The 23,912-nt window shown below is 42.1% G+C and overlaps 1 protein-coding gene across 1 annotated transcript in view; it reads left to right on the top strand.

Annotated features, from left to right (window-relative positions):
* Positions 1-23,912, top strand: part of usp34 (ubiquitin specific peptidase 34) — an 84,953-nt gene that overhangs the window by 43,210 nt on the left and 17,831 nt on the right. The window contains exons 24-59 of the mRNA XM_069723716.1: positions 508-670; positions 762-888; positions 1,534-1,684; positions 1,822-1,922; positions 2,045-2,260; positions 2,429-2,554; positions 2,637-2,759; positions 2,988-3,071; positions 3,183-3,269; positions 3,401-3,601; positions 3,690-3,772; positions 3,869-3,909; positions 4,161-4,285; positions 5,222-5,374; positions 6,648-6,752; positions 7,154-7,209; positions 7,586-7,890; positions 9,413-9,576; positions 9,677-9,742; positions 11,108-11,254; positions 12,756-12,812; positions 13,555-13,632; positions 15,000-15,094; positions 15,189-15,361; positions 15,459-15,609; positions 15,715-15,793; positions 15,877-15,930; positions 16,017-16,112; positions 17,573-17,637; positions 17,735-17,810; positions 18,408-18,455; positions 18,847-18,912; positions 19,058-19,138; positions 19,301-19,386; positions 19,714-19,882; positions 23,637-23,711. Coding sequence (XP_069579817.1) covers positions 508-670; positions 762-888; positions 1,534-1,684; positions 1,822-1,922; positions 2,045-2,260; positions 2,429-2,554; positions 2,637-2,759; positions 2,988-3,071; positions 3,183-3,269; positions 3,401-3,601; positions 3,690-3,772; positions 3,869-3,909; positions 4,161-4,285; positions 5,222-5,374; positions 6,648-6,752; positions 7,154-7,209; positions 7,586-7,890; positions 9,413-9,576; positions 9,677-9,742; positions 11,108-11,254; positions 12,756-12,812; positions 13,555-13,632; positions 15,000-15,094; positions 15,189-15,361; positions 15,459-15,609; positions 15,715-15,793; positions 15,877-15,930; positions 16,017-16,112; positions 17,573-17,637; positions 17,735-17,810; positions 18,408-18,455; positions 18,847-18,912; positions 19,058-19,138; positions 19,301-19,386; positions 19,714-19,882; positions 23,637-23,711 — 4,073 coding nt within the window. The remainder of the gene's footprint in view (positions 1-507; positions 671-761; positions 889-1,533; positions 1,685-1,821; positions 1,923-2,044; positions 2,261-2,428; positions 2,555-2,636; positions 2,760-2,987; positions 3,072-3,182; positions 3,270-3,400; positions 3,602-3,689; positions 3,773-3,868; positions 3,910-4,160; positions 4,286-5,221; positions 5,375-6,647; positions 6,753-7,153; positions 7,210-7,585; positions 7,891-9,412; positions 9,577-9,676; positions 9,743-11,107; positions 11,255-12,755; positions 12,813-13,554; positions 13,633-14,999; positions 15,095-15,188; positions 15,362-15,458; positions 15,610-15,714; positions 15,794-15,876; positions 15,931-16,016; positions 16,113-17,572; positions 17,638-17,734; positions 17,811-18,407; positions 18,456-18,846; positions 18,913-19,057; positions 19,139-19,300; positions 19,387-19,713; positions 19,883-23,636; positions 23,712-23,912) is intronic.

Here is a 23,912-nt window from a genome sequence, read left to right on the forward strand (position 1 = left end):
GAAATCCACTAATTCTTTGTAGTTTTACGTTGAGGAACATTATTCTTAGATTGTTGAACTATTTTCCAACACAGTCTTTCAGAGTGGTGAACCTCTCCCCATCTTCACTGCTGAGAGACTCTGCCTCTCTGAAATCATCTTTTATACCCGATCATGTTACTGATCTGTTGCCATGGTAACCTGGTTAGTTGTCAGATGTTCCACCAGGTGTTTTTTTTTGTCTTTACACAACTTTCCAGTCTTTTGTTGACCCTGTCACAATTGTTTTAAAACATGTCGCTGCCATCAAATTCAAAATGAGCAAATATTTCTCAAAATATTCACGAGATTTACAAATCATTCATTTCATTCTGTTGTTATCTACATTTTACAGAAGCAATCTGTGAACTTTTCTATGGCCCGTTGTCCAGGACGTGCTTTGGCCTCAGGAGCCTTTCTGGTGCCGGCAGGCCACAATTCATGAGCGAACTATAGATCTTAAAAATGCCCTCTGTTTTATGTCTCCAGCTGGTAAAACGGGTCTGGAGAAGGAGCAGGAGTTTATCAGGAAGTGCATGGAGAGCCTCCTGATGGCCTCAGCAAACCTGGAGAAGGACGCTCACTCCAGCCTGACGAGCATCGAGAGGGGTCTGCTCATGCTCAAAACACACCTGGAGGCCTTCCGGCGCAGGTACGCACACCTGACACCTGTGCAGCGTTGACACAATATTAAAACATTACTGGGCATCAACAACGCGGTGTTTGGTCTCTTGACGCTGCAGGTTTGCGTACCACCTTCGACAGTGGCAGATCGAGGGGACGGGGATCAGCAGCCACCTCAAGGCTTTGAGCGACAAACAGTCGCTGCCGCTGCGGATCGTCTGTCAGCCCGCCGGCCTGCCGGACAAGGTGACCGACTCACAACACAACAAACCAGCTGTATTCACTTACCATACCATACTTTTCACATTTAATGGAAAACTTGTCAGGCTGAGAGCAGAAATTATTCAAAAAATACTTATTCCCCAACAAACAGAATACGTGTCGGTTATTTTTCTACTTGAAATTATATTATTTCTAGCCAAAGTTTTGTTAAATTTGAATCCAGATAGCGGCCCGTAACATTAGAGTAGCCAACCTGTACAGGAACCTTTTCAATGAATGTTAAACATCCTGTTAGGAGAGAATCTGGTCCTGAGTGTCTTCCTTAAAGTGATCGTACAATTGGAGCGACACCGAAGATGTTAAATGTATTTTTAGAATATGCAATGTCGTATCGTACAAATATTTAGTTTTAAGTTAGTATTCACTGTTTTCTTTTAGCTTTGAAATGTAGTTCCATTGGGGCAACGTGAAGTGTTGCTTTGTTTATTTTTATGTAAAGTCTACTTTTACTCAAACCTCACTATTTACAGCACCTAAATGTATGTTTCTTAGGAATAATGTTATGTTCAGTCCAAAATGCAGCAACACTTGCTCTAGAAAACGTTAGCCGTGGGGACAATAAGGTGTAGCGTAGCGTACCTGAGTTTCCATGTTGCCGTCTTCTTGCAGATGACCATCGAGATGTATCCCAGCGACCAGGTAGCCGACCTGCGAGCCGAGGTGACCCACTGGTACGAGAACTTGCAGAAGGAGCAGCTAAACCAGCAGGCCCAGCTGCAGGAGTTCGGCCAGAGCGGCCGGCAGCAAGGAGACTTCCCAGGTCAGCTCTGGTTCTGTTCACCCACAAACAAACGTGTGTAGATCGGTTTAGCGGTCGTCATGGTAACATCAGGCCCCCGGGGTTTAACACTGCTTCATAAGGATGTGTGAGCATGAGGTGTGTCCTGTGTGCTGCAGGTGGTCTAATGGGACCAGTCAGGATGATCTCCTCGGGCCATGAACTCACCACAGACTACGACGAGAAGACGCTACACGAGCTGGGCTTCAAGGACATGCAGGTAACTGGCTGCTTTCTCTGCTTGTGTCTTTCAGTCAGTTCAACATGTTTAGTTCCATTTTTTTCTCTCTAATCATGTCAGTGTATGCCAACATTGATTTGTGTTGTTGTGTTCGATCCCAGATGGTGTTTGTGTCTCTGGGAGCTCCGCGGAGGGAGAGGAAAGGTGAAGGTATCCAGCTGCCAGCCTCCTGTCTGCCGCCCCCCCAGAAGGAGCATATTCCCATGCTGCTGCTGCTGCAGGAGCCTCACCTCACCACACTCTTCGACCTGCTGGAGATGCTGGCTTGCTTCAAACCTCCCAGCCCCCACACCGAGAAGGTCCCCGAGAGCCCAGAGGTAGGCGGGGTGGGGGGCCTCGTAAAGATAACAAGCTTCTGCTTTATACGCAAGAACATTAAATGATTATGATTGTTAAAGGTTTTACCTTTAACTCATGACAAATGGGAAGGAAAAGTAAAAGTGTTGTTATATTTTAGAGCTGATGACCTGTTGTTTTATATCCAGAGCGCTCGGTGTGAGGAGCTTCACCTTCATGCAGAGAATCTGTCCCGTCGTGTTTGGGAGCTCCTGATGCTTCTTCCTACGTGTCCCAAGATGCTGCAGGCCTTCCAGAACATCTCTGACGACACGGTCGGTGACAGCACGTAGAAAATTCCTTTCATTACTCTGTTGCTTCATATGAAAAGCACTGACTGAGAGTTTGTGTTTGTAGAATGGGGAAGGCCTGTGCTGGAAGGAGCTGCTGAGGATTAAAAGTCCCCACAAGCTGCTGTATGCTCTGGAGATCATCGAGGCTCTGGGCAAACCCAACCGACGCATCCACAGAGAGTCCACTGTGAGAGAAATGCTGCACGCAGGATTTCTTCTTTTTTTTTATTTAGTTACTAAATTCAATTACTTTGTGAAGACAAAATACGTAGAAAAGACAAGATACCGCACTATATTTTAAGGACCTTTGCACACACAAACACATGGACACAAACTTAAAAAACAAAATGTTGAACTATAGTAAATATTACTTTGGCATTGGGTTCTTTGTGTTGAACCCTGTATGTGTTTGTAGGGCAGCTACAGCGACCTGTACCCCGACTCGGACGACTCCAGTGAGGATCAGATAGAAAACAGCAAAAACACCTGGAGCTGCAAGGTAGAGTACAGCCTGCAGAACAAACCGACACCAAGCAGCTGTGATCAAAGCCCGGTCACACCGATCACCGGCTTTCATTGAGTTTGTGTTTCCTTCGTCCTCTCCTTCTAGTTTGTTTCGTCTGGAGGTCTGCAGCTGCTCCTGGAGATCTTTAACACGGGGATCCTCGAACCCAAAGACCAGGAGTCCTGGACTGTGGTGAGAAATAAAAGGAGGACACTTTTTATTTAGTCAGTTTTGTTCCATTTTGTGCAGACTGTTTTGTGTAAAGATATCTTTGAAGAGGATACTGAGTGTTGGCGTGTTTCCTTCCCTCCTCTGGTCTGCAGTGGCTGCTGGACTGCCTCGCCTGCCTGCTGAAGCTGATCTGCCAGTTTGCTGTGGACCCTGCAGACCTGGACCTGGCCTACCACGATGTCTTCTCCTGGTCCGGCCTCGCCGATAACCAGCGTAAACGGGCCTGGCCGGGGAAATCCCGTAAATCCACCGTAGACCACGGGAAGGGCCTGCACATTCCTCGACTGACCGAGGTAGGTGGAGAAATACTCGGATGACTGCTGAACGGCAGCCGCAGGTATCAGCTGTGAGTTGGTAACCGTCCGATCTGTTGATTCACAGGTGTTCCTCGGTCTTGTTCAAGGCACCAACCTGATCCACCGTCTCATCAATGTGGCCTACACCTATGACAACCTCGCACACAGGTGTGCAGCACAGGAGCTCAAGAAATATCTTTTGACACGTCATTTTAAATGAGCAAAGAAATCATAGCTAATTTACGTGTTTTGTTTTTGTTACAGAGTTCTCAAGGCTCAGTCTGACCACAGATCTCGGCACGAAGGTGAGAATTGTTTTTTGGCACTCTTGTTGCATATTTTCAGACAGTGTTGTTGCTAAAAGTGTGAAAGAATGAAGTAAGGCTAAAACATGCAGAAAGGATCAAGAAACCTAATGCATGAACTTTCCTGTAATCATCTTTAAGTCCAAAACCAATCATGTGTCAGTGGTATCAGAAGGAGGCCTTAACGCAGGAGAAGAAACCAGTCAGACACTTCATGTCTGGAACGTAACACGAGGCTTGTTTCTTTGCAGTGACTCACTACTCCATGTGGCTGCTGGTGAGCTGGGCTCACTGCTCGTCCACAGTGAAGTCCAGTCTGGCTGACAGCGACCACCTCCATGACTGGCTGAAGAAACTCACCCTGCTGGTGCCTGAGGTGACACAACACTTCTCTCTGTTCAGAAATACTTAATCTACTCAACTTGCTTCAAATGTATAAATCTTTAAATCGCACATTTTTATTTGTGGCAGTCAAAATGCAAACAGTGAGTGTGGTACCAGAACCAGTATCACTAGTTATTGAAACCCGGGTGATGCTGTCTGAACTACAACCGCGTTTCCCAAAAAGGTTGGGACGCTTTCTAAAATCTAAATAAAAACAGAATGCGATGATTTGCAAATCTAAAAAAAAAAAAACATATTTAATTGAGAATAGACCAAAGACAACATATCAAATGTTGAAACTGAGAAATATAATAGTTTTCTGATAAATATCTGCTCATTTTGAATTTGATGGCAGCAACACATCTCAAAAACGTTGAGACACGTTCAACAAAAGACTGGAAAAGTTGTGTAAGGCTGGAAACCAATATTGGATGGTGGTGATCTTCGGGCCCTCAGGCAGCACTGCATTAAAAACACACTATTCTGGAGTGGAAATCACTGCATGGGCTCAGGAACACTTGTGAAAACCATCGTCTGTGAACACAGTTCATCGCTGCGTCCACAAATGCAGGTTAAAACTGATAGTATAATTATTTTGAAAACCATCTGGGAAGGCACCATTAATGCTGAACAATATATAATGATTTTGGACCAACAAATTCAAAATGAGCATATATTTTTTACAAAACATTACAATTTCTGAGTTTCAACATTTGATATGTTGTCTTTGGTTTAGTTTCAATTAAATATGAGTTTATATGATCAGCAAATTATCGCATTGTGTTTTATTCACATTTTACACAGCGTCCCAACTCTTTTGAAAACGGGGTTGTACAACATGTGGATCAGAACTAAGGCGTTAAATGAAGGTGAAGGTATATTGAACATTTTCAGTTTGTTGACATGTATATTGTTGCCATGGTTCCAGCCTGCTGTGAGGCATGAGGCCTGTAACGGCCTCTACAAACTCTCTCTCTCGGGATTGGAGGGAGGCGAGTCCATCAACAGATCCTTCCTGCTGCTGGCCGCCTCCACGCTGCTCAAGTTCCTGCCTGATGCACAGGCCCTTAAACCACTGAGGGTGGGTCTCAAGCACACACACATGTACACCTGCACACACACTCCTGATGAAAGTGCACGTTGCACATAAGAAATATAAGAAATACATCCTCCTCCCGCTACAGACACAATGTGAAACAGTTCCACAATGAACAGGATTCATGTTGTTTATGACTCAAACTCAGCAGCTGTATTAACTGTGTCTGCAGCTCAAAGTAGGAAACGACAACAATAAACACAACGGACAAAACAAGAATCCGTTTATAACGACGTTTACCTGATAGAAGAACAGAAATGAAGGAAACACGACAACCACGCGACACAACCGACCCGATGCAGAAGTGTCTTCAGCTGCAATACCAGCGAGTGCCACTAGAGGTCGGCTCCAAAAAGCCTCCGGCTCCATAGACTCCCATTCAACTTCTCTCATCAAATCCAAAGTGAATAAAATGTGTCCATCAGTTATCTCGGTGTTGTTAGCTAAAGTCACTCCTTCTTCTTAGTTTTCTGGAGGTCCATCTGAAAATAATCCCTCATTCATTAGAAAAGAAGATTCAAGAAGACCTGTTTTTGGGGGCGTGTCTGTTTGATTGACAGGCCTGTGGTGCAGTCAGGTTACAGCTATCGGTGGGCGGGACGTAGTATCGTCAGGTTTCCGATCAGATCGGTCAGATCCACCTCTGGCTCCTCCCCCAGCTCGTCCAAATATGGTCACTTCCTGCTCCAAACCGCTCCGAACTAGCAAAAATGGTGACGGACAGAATCTGAACTGGAGGATTCATAACGTTCACAAACCAACGATGACATCACTGATGGATGATGACATCACTGATGAATGATGATTGGTCTGAACGGACCTGGTCCTTGGTTGATGGAGTTTCACGACTTCAGGGGTACGAGTGCAGTCCAGGAGAGGGTTATATCTCCAATCGTGAAACACCGAGCAAAGTTAGAAAAAGAACGACGGGTTATTTAATGTAATCTCTGGTTCTTTGATAACAGTGAGGTGTTTCACCCACATTTTTCTGCTTGCATGGGGACACAAAGATCCCTGCCTACAGTGAGATGGGAGGGGTAGGTTGATACTATGAGGGAAGCGTGGCCTGTCTGTCATTAGTCTGTCGTTAGTCACTCCAAGTTGATTCCCATAGTGAAACATGTCCCTCTGTTCTCAAAGAACCGGGGTTACGTTCAGTAAATGAAATGTAATGTAATGTAATGTAACCCACCCCTGTACTGAATGTGAGTGCTTTTCTATGACCAGAGGAGTTTGATGATGCCGTGTGTGTTTGCAGGTGGAGGACTATGAGGAGGAGCCTCTGTTAAGGACTGGCTGCAAAGAATACTTCTGGCTGCTGTGCAAACTCATTGATAACATACATGTGAAAGACGCCAGCCAGGTGGGGATGCCCGACAGGGCCGTGCATTGGCAACAACATGGTGATGCAATATGTGTATTATGATACAGAAGTTATGATTCAACACATTGGTACTGTAAGCAAGGCAATGTAATGCAATGTATTTTGAAGATAATTGTCACAGTATAAAGGACACACCATCATGTGCATCATATTAACACCCAACATTATAGCACTACTCTTTTTGCAAATTTGTTTGCATGTTCCATTAATTAATATTTGGTATAATGATTTTCAGAATTGATACAGTTAAGAACCGTTTTCTTCCACCTGTAGTATTGTTCTGTGGTACTTCCGTGTGTTGTGTTGGATTGTTGCTAGTGTTGGTCTGTTTGAACTCACAGAAGGTCTCTCCCTCTCTGTCCCTGGCCGGCTCCATGCAGACCACCCTGCTGGACCTGGACGCTCTCGCCCGACATCTTGCTGACTGCATCAGAAGGTCCGGCCATCATAAACTGAACTACATGTTTTATAAACAGAATTGCAAGCTTTGTTTTTTAGGATGTTTTGGGGGAATTTCTATTTTGCTGAAGCTGCTGATATTTCTCATTTACAGGGAAATCAAATGTCAAATTTTTAACCTTGTACAAAAATATCTCGACACTTGATGCTGCTTTGATGAAAAGGATAAACCCAGTTTGTGTTTATAATTAGGTTTTGTTATTCAAAGTAGCAATGCTGTCATTCAATGAGCTGTGGCTGGGCCAACAACCTTTCTCATCATCTCCATAAAAAAGGGCCTGAGGAGTGTATGAGTCTCAGTGTAGAAGAGTATCAGCAGCTCTTAGTGACCTCAGTGTTCGTGTCTCCACCAGCCGGGAGATCCTGGACCAGCAGGATGGGACCATCGAGGACGACGGGCTGACTGGCCTCCTGCGACTCGCCACCAGCGTTCTCAAACACAAGCCTCCCTTCAAATTCTCCCGCGAGGGGCAGGAGTTCCTGCGGGACGTTCACAACCTGCTCTTCCTTCTTCCCAGCCTGGCGGACCGGGCTCAGCCCAAGTGCAAGTCGCATGCCGCCAGGGCCGCTGCGTACGACCTCCTGGTGGAGACAGTGAAGGGCTCGGTGGAAAACTATCGGCTGCTCCACAACTGGGTCATGTCACAGCACATGCAGGGTGAGAAAGCTTCATTTTTTTAATTAACTTTATTCATTACAACCCCGTTTCCAAAAAAAGATTAAATGCTGTGTAAAATTAAGAATGTAAATAAATAATAATAAAAACAGAAGGCAATGATTTGCAAATCCAGTAAAGTCATATTTAATTGAAAATAGACCAAAGATAACATATCAAAGGTTGAAACTGAGAGATTTTATCATTTTATAAAAATATCTGCTCATTTGGAATTTGATGGCAGCAACATGTCTTAAAAAAGTTGTGACAGGGTCAACAAAAGACTGGAAAGTTGTGTAAAGACAAAAAAAAAAAATGTTGGAACATCTGACAACTAACCAGGTTACCATGGCAACAGATCAGTAACATGATTGGATATAAAAAGATGATTTCAGAGAGGCAGAGTCTCTCAGCAGTGAAGATGGGGAGAGGTTCACCACGTTTACTGAATCAATAAAAGATTCAGAGAATCTGGAGAAATCTCTGAACACAAGGGACAAGGCTGGAAACCAATAGTGGATGGTGGTGATCTTCGGACCCTCAGGCAGCACTGTATTAAAAACACACTATTCTGGAGTGGAAATCACTGCATGGGCTCAGGAACACTTGTGAAAACCATCGTCTGTGAACACAGTTCATCGCTGCGTCCACAAATGATGTTAAAACTCTCCAAAGAAGAAACCAGATAGAAACATGATCCAGAAACACCGCCGCCTTCTCTGGACTGAGATCATTGAAGATGGACTGAGGTGAAGTGGACAACCGTCCTGAGATCTGATGGATCACAATCTGAGATTCTGTTTGGAAATCATGGACGCTGCATCCTCCAGGTTAAAGAGGAGAGGGACCATCCAGCTTGTTATCAGCTCAGTTCTAAAGCCAGCATCTGTGATGGTACAGGGATGAATTAGTGCACATGGCATGGGTAGCTTGAACATCTGGAAGGAAGCATTAATGCTGAATGATATATTCAGGTTTTGGAGCAACATATGCTGCCATCCAGACAACGTCTCTTTCAGGGAAGGTCTTGTTTATTTCAGCAGAACAACGTCCAACCACATTCTGCACGTATTCCAACAGCATGGCTCTCTAGTAGAAGAGTCCGCTGATAAACTGGCCTCCTGCAGTCATTTTAATTCAAAATGAATTACCTTTCTCGCGATTGATATGATTTTTGGTGCGACAAAAACATACACAGCTACATCATAAAACAGCAGATGAAGTTGCTGAGACTATCTACAATTACTATTTAAACATCCACCAGACACAGAGCAACATCTTAACTCTGATGATATATCCAGAGATGTGTCTCCAGCTGCTTGCGTTCGATTGGTATTTTGTGTGTCAGTTAATGGTCCTTCTCAATTGTATCTCTGCCACTATGTGTTCTTTACTGCCTTTCTCGTCACACTTTTCTAACAAATCATCCGGTAGGGTCGTTGTACCACAGAAATGCTACAAGATACAATAGAAGTACATACAGAGACACAGAACATTCAAACTTCTCCTGATATTTTTCCTCCAGCCTCTCACGCTCCGTACAAGTGGGACTACTGGCCTCACGACGACGTCCGGGCCGAGTGCCGCTTCGTGGGTTTAACCAACCTTGGAGCAACCTGTTACTTGGCCTCCACCATCCAGCAGCTCTACATGATCCCTGAGGCCCGGCAAGCCGTCTTCACTGCCAAGGTCAGTGCCTCGGAGACAGACGGCAGGCTGTGGACGTCAGGAAGACGTCATTCAGAGTCAGAACGGAGTGTCGCTTCTCATCCTGTGTTTCTGTGTGCAGTACGCTGAGGATATCAAACACAAGACCACACTACTGGAACTGCAGAAGATGTTCACATATCTCATGGTGAGTTTCAGAGCTCACTTTATACCAAAGCTCAGCGTCACAGATTCTGAGACGTTGACAACTTTTTAAAACAGTGACACACAGCGACAACCATCAGTGATGTCATCAACCATCAGTGATGTCATCGTTGGTTTGTGAACGTTATGAATCCTCCAGTTCAGATTCTGTCCGTCACCATCTTTGCTAGTTCGGAGCGGTTTAAAACAGGAAGTGACCATATTTGGACGAGCTGGAGGAGGACCCTAATCTGACTAATCTGATCGGAAACCTGACGATACTACGTCCCGCCCACCGATAGCTGTAACCTGACTGCACCACAGGCCTGTCAATCAAACAGACACGCCCCCAAAAACAGGTCTTCTTGAATCTTCTTTTCTAATGAATGAGGGATTATTTTCAGATGGACCTCCAGAAAACTAATAAGAAGGAGTGACTTTAGCTAACAACACCGAGATAACTGATGGACACATTTTATTCACTTTGGATTTGATGAGAGAAGTTGAATGGGAGTCTATGGAGCCGGAGGCTTTTTGGAGCCGACCTCTAGTGGCACTCGCTGGTATTGCAGCTGAAGACACTTCTGGATCAGAACCATTTTACAGACCTGAAGCTACGAACTCTTTTAGAAACAGTCTGTGGTTTGAACACAGCTTTGTGAATAAGATATTTCTGGACTTTAAAAAGATGTGCTGGTTCAGCAGCACAAGCTCTCTCTTTGTTTGCCTCAGTGTGTGTGTGTGTGTGTGTGTGTGTGTGTGCGTGCGTGTGTGTGTGTGTGTGTGTGTGTGTGTGTGTGTGTGTGTGTGTGTGCGCGCGCGCGCCTGCCAAGGGTCACAAATAAATCGACCACAAACACAACCAAGATCCCCATTGGTCGATCCTGTTTCATTGGAGATGATTGGGTCTGAACCTCTTATAAGTTTGCCTGATTAAGTTGCTGTACATATTTTTCATAGGCGGTCCAGTCAGGTGGCATTCAGTCAAGCAGTGGCATCACTTCAGCGCTTCATCAGTGACACACATTCACGTTTTATCGGTCTGACCCTGCTTTTGTTTTCTATTGGAGAACCAGTGAGAGGCTTTTATTGTGAAGGAGCTACAGGAAATGCTATCTGTTTGTATGCGGGTAATGACAATTGTCTTATATTTTGTTTGTAGCCAAAGATGATGGTAGATTGATCTTTACACTGTGCTCCTAAATTATTTTTACATTTCACACGTCTTGTGTTTGTGTCAGGAGTTTTACATTTATGCCGACAATTTCTTCTACTTTTCATTTTGTAATTCCACCTCAGGAATGTTTGCTTGCTTCTTCAGCAGGAACAGTGAATGGTTCTGTTACCGTGCGTTTCTGTTTGTGTTCAGGAGAGTGAGAGGAAAGCCTACAACCCGCGGCCATTTTGTAAAACCTACACGATGGACAAACAGCCTCTTAACACAGGCGAGCAGAAGGACATGACCGAGTTCTTCACCGACCTCATCACCAAGATAGAGGAGATGTCCCAGGAGCTGGTAAACACACTCTCACACTGACTGCAGGTGTCCTGGTTCATCCTGTCACACCTAAAGATGTGCGATGCATGGAGACAACATGTGGAGGTGATCTGAGACCCATGTGGCCTCAATCTTTTAGCAGTTTAAACACTAACGCGTCCCGAGCCGCCGACTCCGCTGATATTCAGCCACGGAAATATCCGGAAGAAAACATATCCTCGGTGATTCTGCCGAGTGCAGCTGAAGAAGGAAAAGGGGAGCTGGTCGGCTGTAAAGCAGCTGTTTAGTGCCTGCAGAGCGTTGGTTTCACCAACAACCCTCCGGGTTATTGTCATAGTTTAGTTACTGTTTTTTGAAAAATTCTTCTCAAAAATAAATGACATTACATTTCATTTAGCTGTTGCCTGTTTGGCGGCTTTACCGTACTCAAAAACTCATGAAACTTGGAACACTAGTCAGTCGTGGTGGAAAATGATGTAATCTATAGGTTTGCGTGTGGGCGTGGCCAAACAGCCCCTTACACGCCTACTTTCACCGACAAGCACCAAATTTGGAACACGTGTAGCACACCAAGATCTACAAAAAAGTCTGACTTTTTTTCATTTTTTTTTATATGAATTCGACACAAACAATCCAACTCATCACATTCAACCCTGATGGAGGGATGTGTGACAGTCGTCTAGTTGTCGTGAGACCACCTGGTCACGTGCTTTACTTAGATGGTCGGAGGAGAGGTTGAAGAGCCTCGCTAACTGGGAATAAAGAGTTATTTAAGTTGATTAAGCAAGTTTTATTTAGACAGGCAGTGTTTCCTCTCCCGTCGCCTTTCCTGGAGGAAACAAAATACGTCCTCCATTTCTTTACTTCTTCAGTTTAAGATTTAAGTGTGAGAGAAGTGGAGAAAGCTTCCACTAATACTGAGGAGAGTTGTTTCATTTGCAATTGCAAGATCTCAACTTCCAGGATAGACTGCGATCTAATAATACACAAGAGACAGTATGTAGAAAACCTACAGGGTGGGTTTTTTTGGATGAAATTTATTTCTGTATCTTTTGCAATTATTTATTATTATTTAGTTGAAAAAAAATGCATGTTTTACAGCTCAGAAAACGTAAGCAGAGATCTTATTAGATTTATTATTTCTTTTTCAAAATTAGGAATTGAATGCTTTGTTAGGACCCAACAACAAATGTCCTGTCATAGCATGCCCTGTTATGCCCCATTCGAATATTAGAATATACTTCTCAGAAAAATAAAATCAGTCTTTATTACAGCAACACCAGTTTCATCAAATATTCCAGTGAAACAAAAAATAAAAACACCAAAAATACACGCACATAATAAACATTGCAAGAAGCGCATGAGTCTTACAGCTGATAACCCAACAAAAAGCTGGAAATTACAATTCATTTACAGATTTAAGCACTTGAATAGTAGTTCATTGTTGCGATGTGTCAAATTCAAAATGTATCTTTTATTAATTAATGTATCTCGTGTATTTATTTTTTTTTTTTTACAGAAAAACACAGTGAAGACTCTATTTGGAGGCGTCATCACCAACAATGTGGTGTCTCTGGTGAGTTTAAAGTGTGAAATACTGAACATTAGAGATTTTTATATTATAAAACTGGATTATTTTGACCTGAGAGAAGCTCTAAGAGCAACTTGAATCTACAGTATATTTAAAATGAACTGTGGTCTCCTTTACTCTTGTTTTAATTATTAGGGCCCGAGCACCGAGTGGTGCGAAGACCCTATTATAATGCAAGGAGTTATTATTCCCTATTATTGATCTTACAAATAAATTGCCTTTTTTGGAGGCTTTATCATTCTCAAAAATGTATGAAACTTGGCACTTAGTCAGTGGTGATGGAAATTTACATATTTCATTGGTTTTGGATGTGGGCGGGGCCAAATGGCTCGGTCGCGCCCCCTAAACTGCAGCCCGCACGGGTACTTTCACCCACATGCACGACATTTGGTGTACATGAGTATCATTCCCGAGATTTATTACTTATTTATTTACCACTCTTTCTTACACTTATGATAAACAAGAAATCTTATTATGATTCATGTTTAAAACAATCGGTTCTGCTTTTACGTGGACTTTAGTCTATAATATAATGTTTTTTTAAGACCTTTACACGAAATCATATCAGTCTTGATGGGACACTTGACAAGTATGTACCTAATATCTGAATACATTTTCAGAATTTAGAGCAGAGGTTAAAGTAGTTGAAGAGTTATTAATGAAGAGCTGGTGGATAATTTGACTGTTCCTGGGACGGGTGGCGTTGAGCTGTGTTGTCTTCCTGCAGGACTGTGACCACGTCAGTCAGACTGCAGAGGAGTTTTATACGGTCAGATGTCAAGTGGCAGACATGAAGAACATCTACGTGAGTATTTGCAATGTCACAACTGACTTCCGATTCTTGGTGTCACAATTTGATCCTCTGCTGTTGTTCACGTCAACTGAAGCAGCCTTCGCTGCAACAGAGCCGGGCCAGCCCAACCTCATCCAGAACCTTGGTATTAACAGAAGTTACCACACAAAGCATTATAGAAGATGAGTGCCACTAATAAAGGATCGAGGATATCTTTATTATCCCTGAGGAGCAATCTGTTGTACAGTCAGGAGCGACAACGCCACCATCAGGCAAACCATGATAAAAAAGGACAGTAAATATATCAAAATCACATCGCTTTTCACAAATAGCAACTTTTTTTTTCCACCTCCCCCCCTCGTGAATCAGTCCCTCCAGGAAATCTCAATCTTGCGATTGTAACACAAATTCTAGTAAACTGCAATATTTGCAGAGCTTGAACATTTTTTTAATTTCTGGGATTTTCCTGCAAAAAACGTCATCATCAGAATCTGAAAGTATTAAAACATAAAGTAAATCTTTTCAAACTAAACTCTCTTTATTACCAACAATAACTCCTCATTCCAACCAGAAAGTCTCTGCTCCTGTTTTCATCTCCAAATAAAACTCTGTTCACCGGAGAAACAGGAACAAGAGGAGAAACAGGAAGTGACGGGGTTTGTGGGAAATGTGTTCTTCACATTAAAATGATGATTAAATGTTTGTGATCAAAGGAAGTGATTCCATATTACTGGATGTTAAATGAGTTTTCTCCACACGTCCAGTTGTCAGAGACGTCTCTTTGTTTGTTTCATCCAGCAGGTCTATGTGTTGAATGAACATGAATTAAACAGCATCTAAAGCTCTTATTTTGACAGATGACGTAGTCCTTGTTTCTATATTCCAGTCACAGACGGTCTGTTCTGGAAACATACGCAGCTTTTAGGACCTTTTAGGAGCTTTTATCTCCACGGTTCTCCAAGTTCAATAAATACATAGAAAACATTAGAACTAAAATATCTCTGATGTGCAGCATGATTATTATCACAGGAAGTGATTACATATTTATCAGGTGGTGATTAAAAAGAAAAATTCTTTCTGAACTTGCAACTTTTTCTAATTCCCGCAATTTTACGCAAAAAAACCTCTTAAAACTCCACAAATTACATTGTACATTTTTTAGAAACTTTGCCACAAAATCAAACATTTTTGATCACAAAAACTCCTTGAAATCCTGGAGGGACGGATGAATTCACACAACACATTGAGGTTTGTGTGTATTTAGGTTTTCTGCACACATCAGTTCTGACATCACGATATTCTGCTGAAAGTTTTTTTTAAAGTTTAAGTTAAAAGATGAAAAGCTGAAATCACTCTGTGTCCTCGATGTCTTTGATCAGGAGTCTCTGGACGAGGTGACCATCAAGGACACGCTGGAGGGCGACAACATGTACACCTGCTCACAGTGCGGCAGGAAGGTCCGCGCAGAGAAAAGGTTGGAACGAATGGAAACACGTAAAATAAGAACACGTAGAGAAAACGAATATCCTTCTTGCACACGTCTCACTGCGGCCGACGTCTTTCCTCAGAGCGTGCTTCAAGAAGCTGCCGCGCATCCTGAGCTTCAACACCATGAGGTACACCTTCAACATGGTGACCATGATGAAGGAGAAGGTCAACACCCACTTCTCCTTCCCGCTGCGGCTCGACATGACGCCGTACACCGAGGACTTCCTCATGGGCAAAGGAGAGCACAAAGAGGGTTCGTGTCTGGTTTGAATCTCAGGATTCTCCTCAGTGAACCAAATGTGTGTCTGATGTGAAATGAGTTGTGAACCGCCGGCTGCCGTGTGCTGCAGGTTTTCGGGAGGAGGGGGAGGCGAAGGTCACCGAGAGCTACGAGTACGACCTCATCGGCGTCACCGTGCACACGGGCACAGCTGACGGCGGCCATTACTACAGCTTCATCAGGGACATCGTCAACCCGCACGCTTACAAGAACAACAAGTGGTGAGAGGCGATGGATGTTCACAGCGAGTCGTCCAGGAATCTGTTTAGCACGTGATAAGTTCCTCACACCTGCAGCTGTTAAAACCAGGCCGTCGCTTCTTGCAGGTACCTGTTCAATGACGCGGAGGTGAAGCCGTTCGACTCGGCCCAGCTGGCCTCCGAGTGTTTCGGTGGAGAGATGACGGTACGAGCTGCAGGCCGATGGAGAATACCACCACTTTAGTCCAGCTGTCATTTCTGATTTTAATCACTGTATTTATCTTTTAGACTAAAACCTACGACTCCGTCACCGACAAGTTTATGGATTTCTCATTTGAGAAGGTGAGGACAATTTCCAAGCTATTTTTCCGATTTGTTGTTTCCGGCGTGTCGTCCAGAAGTAACAGAGATATGAACTGGACTTTCAGACACACAGTGCCTACATGCTTTTCTACAAGAGAGTTGAGCTGGAGGAGGAGAATGGAAAGGACTTCAGTTTTGATGTCTCTCCTGATCTACTTGAGGTACAATGGCTCTTCTTTTTGAAGTGCACATAATGTAAGTACATTTACATAATTACAACCCAGGAAACTTGGGACACCGTGTAAAGACAGAAAGCAATTATTTGCAAAATGTGTCAACTCATATTTAATTGAAAATAGACCAAAAACAACAAATCAAATGTTGAAAGAGAGATATTTCATTTTTTTTATAAAAATAGAATCTCATTGTGAATCTGATGTCAGCAACACGTCTCTATAAAGTTGTTCCAGGATCATGTTCACCACTGAGCTGCATCAACTCTTCTTTTAACAACACTCTGGAAACGTTGGGGAACTGAGGAGACCAGTTTCTGGAGTTTTGAAAGTGAAATGTGGTCCCATTCTTGCCTGATAGAGGATTTCAGTTGCTCAACAGTTCAGGGTCTCCTTTGTTGTATTGTTCATGTCCTGATGCTCCAGATGTTTCCAATGATTGACAGGTCTGGACTGCAGGAGGCCAGTTTATCAGCGGACTCTTCTACTAGAGAACCATGCTGTTGGAATACGTGCAGAATGTGGTTGGACGTTGTTCTGCTGAAATAAACAAGACCTTCCCTGAAAGAGACGTTGTCTGGATGGCAGCATATGTTGCTCCAAAACCTGAATATATCATTCAGCATTAATGCTTCCTTCCAGATGTTCAAGCTACCCATGCCATGTGCACTAATGCATCCTGTACCATCACAGATGCTGGCTTTAGAACTGAGCTGGATGGTCCCTCTCCCTAACCTCTTTAAAGATCACCCCCATCCAATACTGGTTTTCACAAGTGTTCCTGAGCCCATGCAGTGATTTCCACTCCAGAATAGTGTGTTTTTAATGCAGTGCTGCCTGAGGGCCCGAAGATCACCACCATCCAATTTTGGTTTCCAGCCTTGTCCCTTGTGTTCAGAGATTTCTCCAGATTCTCTGAATCTTTTAATGATATTATGAACCGTAGACGATGAAATCCACTAATTCTTTGTAGTTTTACGTTGAGGAACATTATTCTTAGATTGTTGAACTATTTTCCAACACAGTCTTTCAGAGTGGTGAACCTCTCCCCATCTTCACTGCTGAGACTCTGTTCTCTCTGAAATCATCTTTTATACCCAATCATGTTACTGATCTGTTGCCATGGTAACCTGGTTAGTTGTCAGATGTTCCACCAGGTGTTTTTTTTTTTTTAGCTTTACACAACTTTTCCATCTTTTGTTGAACCCGTCTCAACTTTATAGAGACGTGTTGCTGCCATCAAATTCCAAATGAGCAGATATTTTTTATAAAACAATAACATTTCTCAGTTTCAACATTTGATATCTTTGGTCTATCTGCAATTAAACATGGGTTCATGTGATTTGCAAATCATTGTAATCTGTTTTTTACATTTTAAACGGCGTCCCGACTGTTTTGGAAACTATTTTAATATTATGCTTAAATATTCATGTCTTTGTCTCTTTCAGTGGATTTGGCATGACAACATGCAGTTTCTCCAGGATAAAAACATATTTGAGCACACTTACTTTGGGTGATTATCATATCTGTTCCTTTGACAGAATAATCTCTCGTCAGTCTTTATCATTACGTCTTCCATGATTGCACAATTGACGAGTGCCTTGTTTCAGGTTCATGTGGCAGCTCTGTAGCAGCATCCCCAGCACTCTGCCAGACCCCAAAGCCGTCTCGCTCATGACTGCCAAGGTGAGAAATATACAGGGTCAAGCATTTCTACCATTAATGTCACTTTACTAAACACTAAAAAGCTGTCGGGGGAAATTACTATTCATTTTTTTGTTTAACATTAATGGTTATGGTTAATTAAGACAACCACTAAAGGTCTTCTCTTGACTTGACATTTGAACCTGGGTTTTTTTATTGCCATAAAATGACTTGACAACATGGTCTGTTTTAAATATCTGATTCTCACTTCAGTTTGATGGTTTTCTCAGGTTTTACTTTATTGTTAACTCTTTATCTTTGCGTTTTGGACAAAATAAACTAAATATGTCAAGTTGGTTTGTCAAAAAATTTAGTTTTGAAATTCATTGTATTTTAATCAAATGACCTAATAAGTAGTTTAACTGATCATGAAAATAATAATTGTGGACTTGGATAGAAATTTCGGTCAATATTTCTGTCCACATCACTGACCAACTGCAGAAATCCTCATATTATCTTTATGAACATGTTAACTGCATCGTTCCTGTTCTAAAAGCTTTGAGATGTTTAACTCGATGGTTGAAAGAGTTGTTCAAGTTTCAATATAAAGTGATTTTATGTATTTTGTTTCATTTGCAGCTGAGCACATCATTTGTCCTCGAGACTTTCATTCACTCGAAGGAGAAGGTAATATGTATTTGAGTTTTATCCTGTTTATGTTTTGTCTTTCACACATCTCAAAAACTGTCCGTCATATCTGCTTTAAACTCGGTGTGTGCTGCTGGTGACCTGAGGATCTCCACGCGACACCTTAGATATCGTTAACCTTAATAAAAAGGCAGCTTGTGAAGTTGCAGCCGGCGAGCTGCAGGTCCAGAGAGCATCGCAGCGGACGGAGGCGAACACGTCTTCACTGGCGTCTGCAGCGAGATGTTCTCAAGAAAAGCTACACAGCAAATACCACGAGCCAATCAGACTACTTTTAATTTCCACCTGCTGGTAGTCTGGACAGTTGAGACGGTTATACAAAACAAAAGAAGCAACTGACTGATTTGGTTCGTCATGTTTTCCCCTCCAGCCCACCATGCTGCAGTGGATCGAACTTCTGACCAAGCAGTTCAACAACAGCCAGGCTGCCTGCGAGGTTGGACTGACCAGTACTTTCCACACTTTTCTAGGGTTTTGTTATTTTAGTACTCTGCACGTCATATATTTTGTGTTGTGTTTTTTTTTTTAATCAAAGTTAAAAGATAAAGCAAAGACAAGTTTGTTGTTTTCCTTGGTTTCAGTGGTTTTTGGATCGGATGGCTGATGACAACTGGTGGCCGATGCAGATCCTCATTAAGTGCCCGAACCAGATAGTCCGACAGGTCTGTTATTCATCCTTACATGTGTAAAACAGACAAAACGCACATTAAACAACGTGTAAAAACAGAATAACATCAACGCTGAAGGAAGAATTCGATACCAAGAGAGCTGCAAAGGCCACGATAGTGATAATTACACGTGCATACTCTATCTTTGCCTTCCAGATGTTCCAGAGGTTGTGCATTCATGTCATCCAAAGGCTGCGGCCAGTTCACGCTCATCTCTACCTGCAGCCGGGCATGGAGGACGGGTACGTCACTCCTCAATACTCCTGTTTAAACCGACAATTCAAAAACACACAAAAGTATTCAGGTCAAAATCCCCCGAGTTTTATTACACCTGATCTTAGCAGTGTTGTTTGTGAGGGGTCAGTTATTCTTTTTTTTAATCAAATACCAAAAATAACCTGTCAAACTGGACGTCAGTGTATTTTCGCCTTCAGAGATGTGCACCACGAACCAGACGGTGTTGAGTCTGAAGTTAAAGTGTCTCCAGACAGAAGCTGAGTGTCTCTAAGTTGAGGAAATGTTCTGTTGGAACAAAATCATCTGGAGGTGTTTGTCCCCGTGTTGTCCAGCTCCGACGACATGGACGGCCCCGTGGAGGACATCGGCAGCCGCTCCTGTGTCACTCGCTTCGTGAAGACGCTGCTGTCCATCATGGAGCACGGCGTCAAGCCGCACAGCAAACACCTGACCGAGTACTTCGCTTTCCTCTACGAGTTCGCCAAGATGGGAGAGGAGGAGGTACGTCTGAGCTTCAGGTTTCATCTTGTTCTGAAAGATGAGAGAATCCAAAGGTCTGCTGAGTTTCACGAGCTGCTGCTCAGTCAGTCGGAGCTCCACAAGTCTGTGATCTTCCTCGCAGACAGTCGACAGAGTCCAGATGTTTCGGACGTCGTACCTGCACACAAAAACCTTCGGTGACATACTGAAGCTGAATGCTGTCGTTCTGCTTGGTTATGATGAATGTTGGATTCATCAAATCAAGTCAAAGTAAAGTTATATTTGTGTTTTTAGACACGTAAGTGTTCACATAAGCGTGTTTAATTTAACAGTTCTTCACATTTGATGATCTGTGTGACTTGCTCGCAGCCTAATGGTGTTTTGTAGTTAAACTAGTAAGGATATTGTTCTTTCTATTTTGTTTCCTTTTTTGTTCTTGGCTAATTGATCACTATCTTATTCTTTTTGGTTGGAGCACGGGGCCACCTGACAGTGCTCTCGTGGTTTCTTCTGTTAAAAGAGAGTTTTTCCTTCTGTTGGAGGTTTCTTCTGTTAAAAGAGAGTTTTTCCTTCAGTTGGAGGTTTCTTCATGTTAAAAGAGAGTTTTTCCTTCTGTTGGAGGTTTCTTCTGTTAAAAGAGAGTTTTTCCTTCTGTTGGAGGTTTCTTCATGTTAAAAGAGAGTTTTTCCTTCTGTTGGTGGTTTCTTCATTTTAAAAGAGAGTTTTTCCTTCTGTTGGAGGTTTCTTCTGCTAAAAGAGAGTTTTTCCTTCTGTTGGAGGTTTCTTCTGTTAAAAGAGAGTTTTTCCTTCTGTTGGAGGTTTCTTCTGTTAAAAGAGAGTTTTTCCTTCTGTTGGAGGTTTCTTCTGTTAAAAGACAGTTTTTCCTTCTGGTGAAGGTTTCTTCTGTTAAAAGAGAGTTTTTCCTTCTGTTGGAGGTTTCTTCTGTTAAAAGACAGTTTTTCCTTCTGGTGAAGGTTTCTTCTGTTAAAAGAGAGTTTTTCTTTCTGTTGGAGGTTTCTTCTGTTAAAAGAGAGTTTTTCCTTCTGTTGAAGGTTTCTTCCTATTAAGAGAGTGTTTTTCCTTCTGTTGGAGGTTTCTTCCTGTTAAGAGAGTGTTTTTCCTTCTGTTGGAGGTTTCTTCCTGTTAAAAGAGAGTTTTTCCTTCTGTTGGAGGTTTCTTCCTATTAAGAGAGTGTTTTTCCTTCTGTTGGAGGTTTCTTCCTGTTAAAAGAGAGTTTTTCCTTCTGTTGGAGGTTTCTTCATGTTAAAAGAGAGTTTTTCCTTCTGTTGGAGGTTTCTTCCTATTAAGAGAGTGTTTTTCCTTCTGTTGGAGGTTTCTTCCTGTTAAGAGAGTGTTTTTCCTTCTGTTGGAGGTTTCTTCTGTTAAAAGAGAGTTTTTCCTTCTGTTGGAGGTTTCTTCTGTTAAAAGAGAGTTTTTCCTTCTGTTGGAGGTTTCTTCATGTTAAAAGAGAGCTTTTCCTTCTGTTGGTGGTTTCTTCATTTTAAAAGAGAGCTTTTCCTTCTGTTGGAGGTTTCTTCTGTTAAAAGAGTTTTTCCTTCTGGTGAAGGTTTCTTCTGTTAAAAGAGAGTTTTTCCTTCTGTTGGAGGTTTCTTCTGTTAAAAGAGAGTTTTTGCTTCTGGTGAAGGTTTCTTCTGTTAAAAGAGAGTTTTTCCTTCTGGTGAAGGTTTCTTCTGTTAAAAGAGAGTTTTTCCTTCTGTTGGAGGTTTCTTCCTATTAAGAGAGTGTTTTTCCTTCTGTTGGAGGTTTCTTCCTGTTAAAAGAGAGTTTTTCCTTCTGTTGGAGGTTTCTTCCTATTAAGAGAGAGTTTTTCCTTCTGTTGGAGGTTTCTTCCTATTAAGAGAGAGTTTTTCCTTCTGTTGGAGGTTTCTTCCTATTAAGAGAGTGTTTTTCCTTCTGTTGGAGGTTTCTTCATGTTAAAAGAGAGTTTTTCCCTCTGTTGGAGGTTTCTTCCTATTAAGAGAGTGTTTTTCCTTCTGTTGGAGGTTTCTTCCTGTTAAAAGAGAGTTTTTCCTTCTGTTGGAGGTTTCTTCATGTTAAAAGAGAGTTTTTCCTTCTGTTGGAGGTTTCTTCCTATTAAGAGAGTGTTTTTCCTTCTGTTGGAGGTTTCTTCCTGTTAAGAGAGTGTTTTTCCTTCTGTTGGAGGTTTCTTCATGTTAAAAGAGAGTTTTTCCCTCTGTTGGAGGTTTCTTCCTATTAAGAGAGTGTTTTTCCTTCTGTTGGAGGTTTCTTCCTGTTAAAAGAGAGTTTTTCCTTCTGTTGGAGGTTTCTTCCTATTAAGAGAGAGTTTTTCCTTCTGTTGGAGGTTTCTTCTGTTAAAAGAGAGTTTTTCCTTCTGTTGGAGGTTTCTTCCTATTAAGAGAGTGTTTTTCCTTCTGTTGGAGGTTTCTTCCTATTAAGAGAGTGTTTTTCCTTCTGTTGGAGGTTTCTTCCTGTTAAAAGAGAGTTTTTCCTTCTGTTGGAGGTTTCTTCATGTTAAAAGAGAGTTTTTCCTTCTGTTGGAGGTTTCTTCATGTTAAAAGAGAGTTTTTCCCTCTGTTGGAGGTTTCTTCATGTTAAAAGAGAGTTTTTCCTTCTGTTGGAGGTTTCTTCTTGTTAAAAGAGAGTTTTTCCTTCTGTTGGAGGTTTCTTCATGTTAAAAGAGAGTTTTTCCTTCTGTTGGAGGTTTCTTCTTGTTAAAAGAGAGTTTTTCCTTCTGTTGGAGGTTTCTTCTGTTAAAATGTTGGTTGCAGATCTTGGTGGTAGTAGCAAATATTCAAACGAGAACTTTGATGGCCAAAGTGGAGAAGGGTTCCATGTGAACAGCAGTTGAACTTCGTGAACAGTCATTAAAGAATTATAATTCATCTCATTATCTTATTTTGTGCTTTTTAATGTCAATCTTCAGATTTGTTTCTTCACGTTTGTCTTTTTTCAGACCGTTTTCTGAGACCGGTTGCTCAGAGTTTTTTCAATGCAAAACTTTAGTTTTTCTGTTTGAACTTTCTCACTTTTTTGGTGTGGAGAGGAGGAGCTTGAGAGGAGGTGCTTGAGAGGAGGGTCTCGGAGTGCAGGACTTACACAGGATTTGCATATAATTTGCATATTAATGAAGAGCATGACTCTTCCTGAACAAGCTGTCTGGTCAGAAGAAGACTGTTATGGTCACGCTCACGTATCTTGCTGGTGGCTTCCACCAGTTCGCCTGCAACTAGGTCTGTTTCCTTTTTCACGTAGAACCGAGCTGGGTTAGAGATAATGTTTAACAGATGTTATGCTGGTTGGCAGAAGTCTGCTGGAACATTTTTATCGACGGCTGGAACAAGCACTAATTTTGTAGATATATGCTAGCTGGCTAATACATGTCAGCAGGCTAACGGACGTACATCAGCATTACGTCCATTAAAAGTTGATTTTAGCCCAGATCGGTTCCATGTACTGATGGAGGTCACGTTAGCTGGCTGGCTAAATGTTATCTAAACCGAAGAAGAAAAACTGTCACTGAAAAGAGACAAACATGAAGAAAAAGTCTGAAGATTGATGTTGATAATCACATCTTCAAATAAAAAATATAAAAATAAGAGAATGAGATTGTAAGATTGTAATTTATGTTTTTCAATACCAATACTAACTACAATGCACATGTTTCAATGCCAGTTATTCTGTTTTTCAGATCGTATCTTTTTGTTTGAAATTCTTATGTTTGGTTATTTATTCTTTTTAAAGCAGTTGTTGGTGAAGTTAACTTCTTTTTCTTTTCTTTTTTTTGCGTCCACAGAGTCAGTTCTTGTTGTCACTACAAGCTATCTCCATCATGGTGCATTTCTACATGGGAACCAAAGGCCCTGAAAATGTAAGTTTACATACTGGTCACAGCTTTTAACTTTTCTGTTGTTTTTAAATTGAAGTATGTAGTGCTAAATGTTAGGTTATCATCTCAGGGCACTTCACATCGGGAGGTCGAGCACTTACAATATTTTAGAGACCCAATAATTCCCTCTTGAGGAAGCAATCGGTGACAGTTGGAATGAAAAACTCCCTTTCATCAGGAAAA

The sequence above is a fragment of the Brachyistius frenatus genome, unplaced genomic scaffold (assembly GCF_029030835.1).
Source record: "Brachyistius frenatus isolate BFR_SWC_R1_liver_20210118 unplaced genomic scaffold, ASM2903083v1 Contig_342, whole genome shotgun sequence".
Lineage (NCBI taxonomy): Eukaryota > Metazoa > Chordata > Actinopteri > Embiotocidae > Brachyistius > Brachyistius frenatus.